Below are 8,505 nucleotides of genomic sequence, written 5' to 3'. Positions count from 1 at the left end.
CATAGTTCTCGAACCCGTAGGGTCCGCACGCTTAAAATTCTGTGACGATCGGTATTATGAGTTTATATGTTTTGATGTAGCGAAAGTAGTTCAGAGTCCCAGATATGATCACGGACATGACGATGAGTCTCAAAATGATCGAGACATAAAGACTGATATATTGAAAGCCTACATTTGGACATGGAAAGAGTTCCGGGTGAAATCAGGATTTTACCGGAGTGCCGGAGGGGTTACCGGAACCCCTCGGGGTTAATGGGCCTTATTGGGCCCTAGTGGAGAGAGAGAGAGAGAGAGGGGCCGGCCAGGGCAGGCCGCGCGCCCCCTCCCCCTCTGGTCCGAATTGGACTAGGAGAGGAGTGGCGCCCCCCTTTCCTTCTCCTTCTCCCCCTTCCTTTCCCCCTCCTAGTAGGAGTAGGAAAGAGGGGAATCCTACTCCTACTAGGAGGATTCCTCCTCCTGGCGCGCCCTCTAGGGCCGGCCGGCCTCCCCCCTTTGGAAAAATCGTAGCTCAAAATGGTACAAACGAAAAGTTTGGATTTTTCTTATAATTTTTTCATATATAAATTATTTCATTTTGAGCTACGATTGATTTTATATGATTTTTTGAAGTTTAGGCAAATTTCTGAAAATAAATAAATCATTTAGATTTATTTAAAATCCAGAGATGATTTGCTGTGTCAACATTACATCAGCACAGTCAGCATTGACTTGACCAAAGTCAAACCTGACAGTGAGTCCCACAAAGTCAGCTGGACTAGTTTTGATGATACATTACCAAGGCAAGTACCAGTTCCAGGCCACTTGAATCCATTCTGACTGGAAGACATTGCGTGAATCGTGCGAGGTAAATAGGCATCACGCAGGTGGTGCCATGGCCGATGTTAATTGCACATGCAGTTGGACAGGGGCCAAATATTTCTCTCTGGGCTGAATCTGTTTGCCGCTGTTAACAATGTCTCTGAAGGTAAATTATACAGTATTATCACGCAACAGATGTTGCCATGGATGAAAAGAAATGGATCCGAATAAGGCTCAAAATCAAGAATCACAATCAGCACGGAATCTGTTCTCTACGTCTTCAGGACCGCATCATCATCGGATTGACGGAAATTAAAGCAAACGGGAGCTGCAAGTTTCAGATAACTGACGGGAAACTGAACTGGGCACATAGTCGGATTCAGAGAAAGGAAATCTGACGCGTCCTCCATCGCCTAGTGCAGCGTCTTTAAATATCAGCACAGAACACCTTCCAATCCCGCAGACAAACCTCTCCCAAATCCCTCGCCCGTCCTCGATCGACAGCACCCTTTCCTAGCTGCAGTAGAACCCTAGCAGCAGATCGGGCAGCCGCCGGCCGGGATGGAGGGGCTCGACGTCGACGACGTCTTCCACCACTACCGGCTGAGCCCCACGGATGTGGACGCCGTCACCTACTACCTACCACGCCTCCTCTCCGGCGAGACGCTGCATGCCGTCGACAAGCTCATCCACCGCGTCAACATCTCGGGCTGCGAGCCCAAGGATCTGGCCGCCCGATACGCGCCCGTGCCGCAGGCCGTGAGCAGCGGCGACCGGTTCTTCTTCACCACTTGCAAGAGCAAGAACGGGAGCAAGCTCCAGAGCGTGCGCGGCGCCGGCGGCGGCACATGGACCATCCAGAAGACCACGGAGATTTTCCACGCGGGAGTCAAGGTCGGCGAGGTCAAGAACCTCTCCTTCAAGAAGAAGGGCAAGTCCACCGGCTGGGTCATGGAGGAATACCGATGCCTGCTGCCGGAGGCCACCGTCTCCGACGGGGTGAAGGTGTTCTGCAGAATGCACTTGGCTCAGCATGCCCCTGACGCGGCCCGCCAGGAATCGGCCGCGTACAATCGTCAACAAGAGCAACCAGAGGCCGTGACCCCGAGCACGCACGCGCAGAAGAGGCCAGCGCCGGCTGCCGCCGCCGATCCTCATCCGCCGCGCCCCAAGAAGAGGATGCGCGGTGCCGTCCCCGTCCCGGCACCTGCCACACCGTCGTTCTTGATGTATGATGAGGCAGCCAGAGCAATGCATGGCCCGCTGGCTCACACCAACTTCCCTGTTCAGTATGCCCAAGCATCATGCGAGTCCACTACAACATCCAGCCGCTCCGACGTTGCTCAAGCTCCTGAGATTTCCTCCCAGTCAGATGTGCTTGAGTCCACCCAATCACTTGTGCTGGAGTCTGTCAAGCATTACAGCCAACAACAGATTGTTCCTGAGGCTGGCTCAAGCATTGCAAGGAGCTCATCTGAAGAGGGTGTCTTTGAGCCATTGGAGCCTATTTCCAATTTGCCGGATGGGAAGGCAGATGGTTTTGATATCGAAGAACTAATGAGAATGATGGAAGACGACCCAATTGAAGTTGAGCCGGCCACTGGAGCCAACACTGGCGTGGAGATGGGCCAACAGGAACCTCTGTACCTGGATGCCTTGGACCAAGGTGTGCTGGAGGACATGCTGCAGTCCGATTACCCTGCCTTCCATGATGCTGACAAGGAGAAGAGGTACAATGCCGTGCCGGATCTTGACGCTCCATCGCTTCAGGGACAGGACCACTTGTTGAAACCGCGGCCGTGCTCCTTCGATCCATTTGAAGCAGCGTGGAAGGCCGAAGAGGCGGCCAATCTTCACGCTGGAGGGCACAGCAACTTCTTCTCGCCTGCAAGTGTCTACTAAGTCCGATGTTGAAATTGTTTTCAAAGTGTATACGAGGATACTCACTGGCTGATGTAATAGTTCGTCCATGTACGATCGCCACGAATGTACCTCTGAGCAATTTGCTCCACTTGTTCATGCAAGCTACTAAAACTGTTGTTGTTCTTCTTGCTCCTGTGATGGATTTTCTGAACCTTGCATTCACTGCTGCACCAGTACTAATTCTGCTCTGTTTCCTGTGATGGAACATGTTAAAACTGCTCTTATCTTTTTGTATTAGGCTATAAGATAAGCAGTTATGATCTAGGCAACCACAGATAAGTCGTAGGAGTAACTATGTTTGTAAATCAAAACAGTTTCACTGCTCTTGATAATCTGCAGAACAACTACAAGTTCATAGGTTGCAGAGCAGATTCAAGATGTGGCAAAAAAAAATTGTTCTGTCTATTTACAGTGTGGAGTAAACAGTTATTATAGTGTCAATGTTGATGATTTACAGTGTGGAGTAGTCATATTTTCCTTGAAATCTAAGTGCAATTTGTCTGTCTTGTTGCCAACTGAATTTACAGTATGTAAGTGGTATCTAAATCCTGCAGTATTTATGTTCATGACTTGCTGAACTATGTTGTCTTTTTTAACAGTGCCTTGTTCTAAATAGTTGTATTTTAGCTCCATAGTTCTGTGTAATTTGTTCCTTGATTTTCTGTCATCTCTGAATTTTGCTGTTCCTGTTCCTGTGATGCTATATATTTTGAACTCCTTTCTGAATTCCCTTTTGTTATTTTTAACTCAAACAAGTACCCAGATTTATAAAGATCTAGTGAGCATTGCCAATGCTGGAGAGGGAGTGATCTGAATAGGTATATGTCAATATGTGACTGGTCTTCATTAATTTTTCTCTCTAACCCTTTTTTACAGTACAAATGATAATGAATGATATTTTCGGACTCTGCACTTGTTGATCATTTAAGTCTGAACTTTTCTGTTAGTTTCGGATTTCTTTTGTAGTTTCATTGACAATGCATGAATCCCATAATTTAGTTGTATTTTTTACTGGGCCGATGGCGGAAGTTGTGGGGCGTCGGTCGGTCTACAATGTTGTGGGCAGCAAGGCAGGCGTGCCTACTGGAGAGGCGGTAGAATGGAGGAAAGAAGGAACTGGTCACAATCCTTATTTTGTAGCTTGCCAGTTGAAACAAATACAGACCTCAAAGCAGCAACTGGCGCATGTCCATGTCTGAAGTCTGAACCTCCTTTCAGGAATGCTACACTGAATGGAGTTTGAGTTTCAGCTTCTTATCCCATTATTAGTCTAGAGCTCTAGGCCCATTAGACTCCTCAAATGCAGAATTCAGGTCAGGCAAGCGGACATGATTATTGCTAAAAGTTTAGACCATCATGTATTCATGTGTATGGTCAGTTGTTCGGTTTTGGTGTGGTTCCTTGTTCTTAGTTCGACTACTGGAATTATCTTTAGCATGCAAAATCTTGTTATATTTGAAAGTCATATATAGATGGTACTATGTGCTTACGCATTTAGAAACTATTAAGTATTTGTTACCTGAATTGTTATATTATTTTGCGTTACTTTTTTCGCAAATACGCGAAAGCTTGCGTGTCATTCCATTGATAGAAGGAGTCGAAAGGGGTACAAGGGTAGCCACAGATGTACCTCTGAGCAATTTGCTCCACTTGTTCATGCAAGCTAAAACTGTTGCTCTACTTCTTGCTCTGTGAGCTTGCAACGCTACTTCTGCTCTGTCTCCTGTGAGTATAATCTTGTTTTCCGTGTCTTGGACTGGAATATGCCATTTGTTCATAAGCATACTATAGGTGCAGTTCTGATCTCATGGAGAATTTGTAAGTTATGTGTCATTTGGTACCATCTAGTTTTATGAACATATCTCCTCCTTTAATATACGATACACACACTCGTGCGTATTCTAGAAAGTTTTATGAACATATATCTAGTTGAAAGTGAACAATAACGTACTAAAAAGCAAAGGTTGATGCAGAATCACCATGAAGTAATACTAAAAAGCAAAGGTTGATGCAGAATCAGCATGAAGTAATCTAGTATTGCATACTACATCATGTGGATTGATTTACATTGAGAAAAAGAAGGATTTAGACTGTTACTGACACTACATCAGGCTACCCTAAGCGTTTAGTCGAGTAATACACATCACTATTTTCTGTAGCTGTGTTCTCCACGCCACGACGCACTACAGTTTGTTTTCATGAGTTGCTCAGGCCACTAGTGAGCCACCCCTATTTTTGTCAACCTAGTGAGCTTTGCATTCCTTGTGCAACTGGCCATGATTGTAGTTACATCTTGTTGTGGTGTCATGCTAGTTACTTGGCGTATTACGTCGCAGTAGTTATCATATGAAAAACTTCTTTGTCGGCGCTGACAAAACTGCTGAGCTATTTAATCCTCGTATCTTTGTGATTTATGCATCTGCTGTTCATCTGGTAACTGTCCTCTGATACATCAATATCAAGAAATGCCCCCAGTATCTGAACCATCAAGCTACCGGCTGAAAAGAAAAACAAGAGTCAATACTCTCGCTGTGGGAACTACTCCCTCCTGTAGGAAATCTAAGACGTTAAAGATAGATCAGTATTCTGCAAGCGAATGGCCAGCTGACAAATAAAACCCGCTCCACAGTGCTCATGGCCATTCTATGGAACATCTGGAAATGACACAATGCAATGGTATTTCGAGCCGAGCACCAAGGCCTTCACTCCATCGCCGGGGTGGCTGCAAACGACCTCCACCTTTGGTTTACATTAATGTTGTCAAGTTGTGGTTTAGCAATAGGCATAATTTCCTATCAAGTTATTTCTTTTGAATATATCGTTGTTTTTAAGCTTGAAAATTTCTATGTGCAGTGAAATTGTATCTAACACTTGTATGTAAAGGATAAATGTAAAACATGTTAGATAACTCTTGGTGTAAATTGGGATTTTGCATCATTTGACATCTAAGGGGGTTTTAAAGGGTTTGAATTGGTACTTAAGTGCTTCATAAAACCAAATTTTATTGACAAAGACAAACATTTTCAAGCACTTCGGGTTTGAAATATGACTTGTGGCATTTGGCATCCTAAAGCCTTGATTGGAATGTCGTTTCCAGCGCTTTTTACACTTGTAAAATACACAGACCGCGATCCGTCGTTTTGATTCTCAGCTGGAATTAGCACACGACCGGTAAGATACACTTGTAAAACAAATACAGGTGTATAAAAATAAACCGATTCGAAGCAGGATCTAAGTGGTTGCTAAAACCTAATTTTATCAACACAAACAAATATTTTCAAAGCATTCATGGTTTTAAATACTCCCTCCATTTACTTATACTACAAGGCCACTATGAAATATACATTTTGCATCCATATAAGGCCACTAACAGTAACCGAGGCAAAATTTGATGATGTTTTCTTATACTAGCAACTTGTTTAATATTTGCATGCATACAGTCATAATGACACTCAGCTACTTCCTCCACTCAGCTTTCTTGCATGTATGTGATGTATTAATAGTCCCAGTAAATAAGAAGAAAAGTTAAGTTGCAAGACATGTATTGAAGTTTATCTTGGTACCTGTAATTTAAATTTGTGGCCTTGTATATAAAAATGGAGGGAGTAGGACTTTGTGCCATTTGGTGCAACGGGTTTTAAATTTGCTAACATATGTGCTTGCCCACAACTAAACCAATTAAACTATACAATTTTTTTCAATGTGCACGGATTCAATGAGTCGCTGCGTCATTTGGCGCAGCGGGTTCACTAGTTAAGCAAATAATTGGGTGTGTGTCCTCGCTTGCGCCTACGGCAATACTAGGAAAAGTGCTATAACTAATATGGACATTAATGGCGCACCTGTATGTGGTGCGCCAGTGTCCTCATTACTAATGGCGCACCAGACAAACGGTGCGTCATTACTAGCAAATTTTATTTATTTTTATTTTTCCAAAACTATTAATGGCGCATCAGGGCATAGTGCGTCATTAATAGTTTTAACTAGTAATGGCGCACCACACGCTCGATGCGCCACTACTGACAATTTTTTTTATTTTTTTTTCCAAAAGTAGTAATGGCGCACTTGGGCGAAGTGCTCCATTACTAGCTCAAACTAGTAATGGCGCACCACACCCACGGTGCGCCACTACTGAGAATTAGTTTTATGCTATTCTTAAGATAAGATTTGAAGTGATGACACCAGCCTTATCCTTTGTGAATTTATTAGGCAAATGAGGATTGAAATTCTGCCAAGAAATCTCAGAGTAGAAGATGTTTGCAAGGAACTTGGGAGACGAGGCAATGCTGCACAGGCGAGAAAATGGCAAGTATGTTGTACTCACGGTTAGGCACAGAAGAATATATTGTTACCATAAGCTGGATGAGAAAATATACCTTGTTAATTAGTTTTTGATCCTTCAAACATGGCCAGCGTCCTTACCATTCGAGCTCCGTGACTGGGAGTTCCCCTTGGTGTATTTAACGTACCACTTAACAATAATTAAACCAATTGCTCGTAACATGATTAAGGCATGTGATTAATCTGTTTGGCTGAATTTATTCACAGGGAAAATCATCAGGTTGTGAGCAGATGTCTAAATGATCTGTTTCCATTGCACATATGTCAATAAGCAATACAAATTAGCGACCCTTTAAATTAAGGGTGCTATCCTTTCTTCTGGTCAATTACCTAGTGTTAATGTCTTATCTTGTGTGTACAACATGTTATTCTCTGTTCAGCTCACTGGCATGACCAATGTTAATTATTCAGTACGCTAATGAAATTCAAAAATAAAAAAGCATGTTATATGATTAATTTAATTTTCTTGTTACATGCAGTTTGGAGAAATTCGTGGTTACCACCGGTCTCGAGTTAGATTTATTTCAATTGCAACCAGGTACACGTACATTGGACCCTCTTCCTGTCTGTCTCTCTAAACTGTTTTTGTTGAACTAGCATAAACCTAACTTTTGATAGTAAAGATGTGTTCCTGCCCAATTCATACAGTAAGCCACGATAGTTACTTGGTACCGGTCATCAATTAGTCAATCTCATTCTTCCCTTACTATTGATTTGTATTGGCTTAACTACCGAAGACAAAAATTTCCCTTTTACCCCTAATAGTGGTCGATTTGCTCCTTCCAGGGAGGTCTATATTTGGCTAACTGTCTATCGGCTAGAGAAGTAATGTCAATCAGTGAATAATTTTATTCTTATGCCTTATCTGAATATAGCTTTAGAAATTCTTAACATGGAATACATAATATACTTTATCTGTATGTGGTTAATCCTAATTTTTAAACATAATTCTATTTGTTAAATGTTGGCAGGCAGAGTGTTGTGAATTTGAATTTGGGTGTACATGATCTTACTAGCTTCTAATTCTAGTGAGACATATGGATGATGGTGTGTTTGCTCTCACACATTTATTCAAAGAATCATTGTGATGAATGATACCAATTCTAGGTTGCTGGTAATGCATTTTCACACCATCCGTATGCTTGTGGTAGTCAATATGATACATGAGCATTAATCCGTGGATTTCGTTTTGGTTTTGATAGGAACTTGCATCCAATCCTTCTATTCCCAACTGATGAGTTTATAGGTTGCAGTGTTTGTGGTGGTCTCCTCCTGATGGAGCTCAGTATATGCCCTTCTTGTTTACCTAAAAATCTCTTCTCTCCTAAGATCTTGTAGGAATCTTTCTTTTTTCCTTAAGAAGCATGCTACCAATGGACGCCAGATGTTCCAGCACCGAAAAGTTGGTGACCATGCTTGGGTGTTTCAGAATTTATATGAAAA

At 42.9% G+C, this 8,505-nt stretch overlaps 1 protein-coding gene across 1 annotated transcript; it reads left to right on the top strand.

The window, feature by feature from the left end:
* The first annotated feature begins 991 nt into the window (after positions 1-991).
* On the top strand, positions 992-2,774 carry LOC119332052. Its single transcript, XM_037605230.1, has one exon. The coding sequence runs from the start codon at positions 1,360-1,362 to the stop codon at positions 2,698-2,700; it is 1,341 nt and encodes a 446-aa protein (XP_037461127.1). The 5' UTR covers positions 992-1,359; the 3' UTR covers positions 2,701-2,774.
* Positions 2,775-8,505: the final 5,731 nt, after the last annotated feature.

The sequence above is a fragment of the Triticum dicoccoides genome, chromosome 7A (assembly GCF_002162155.2).
Source record: "Triticum dicoccoides isolate Atlit2015 ecotype Zavitan chromosome 7A, WEW_v2.0, whole genome shotgun sequence".
Taxonomy (NCBI): domain Eukaryota; kingdom Viridiplantae; phylum Streptophyta; class Magnoliopsida; order Poales; family Poaceae; genus Triticum; species Triticum dicoccoides.
This window is presented reverse-complemented; position numbering and strand designations above follow the sequence as displayed.

Excerpts from the sequence above, each read along its gene's own strand:
- LOC119332052 (XM_037605230.1), top strand. The coding sequence starts at position 1,360 with ATGGAGGGGCTCGACGTCGACGACGTCTTCCACCACTACCGGCTGAGC.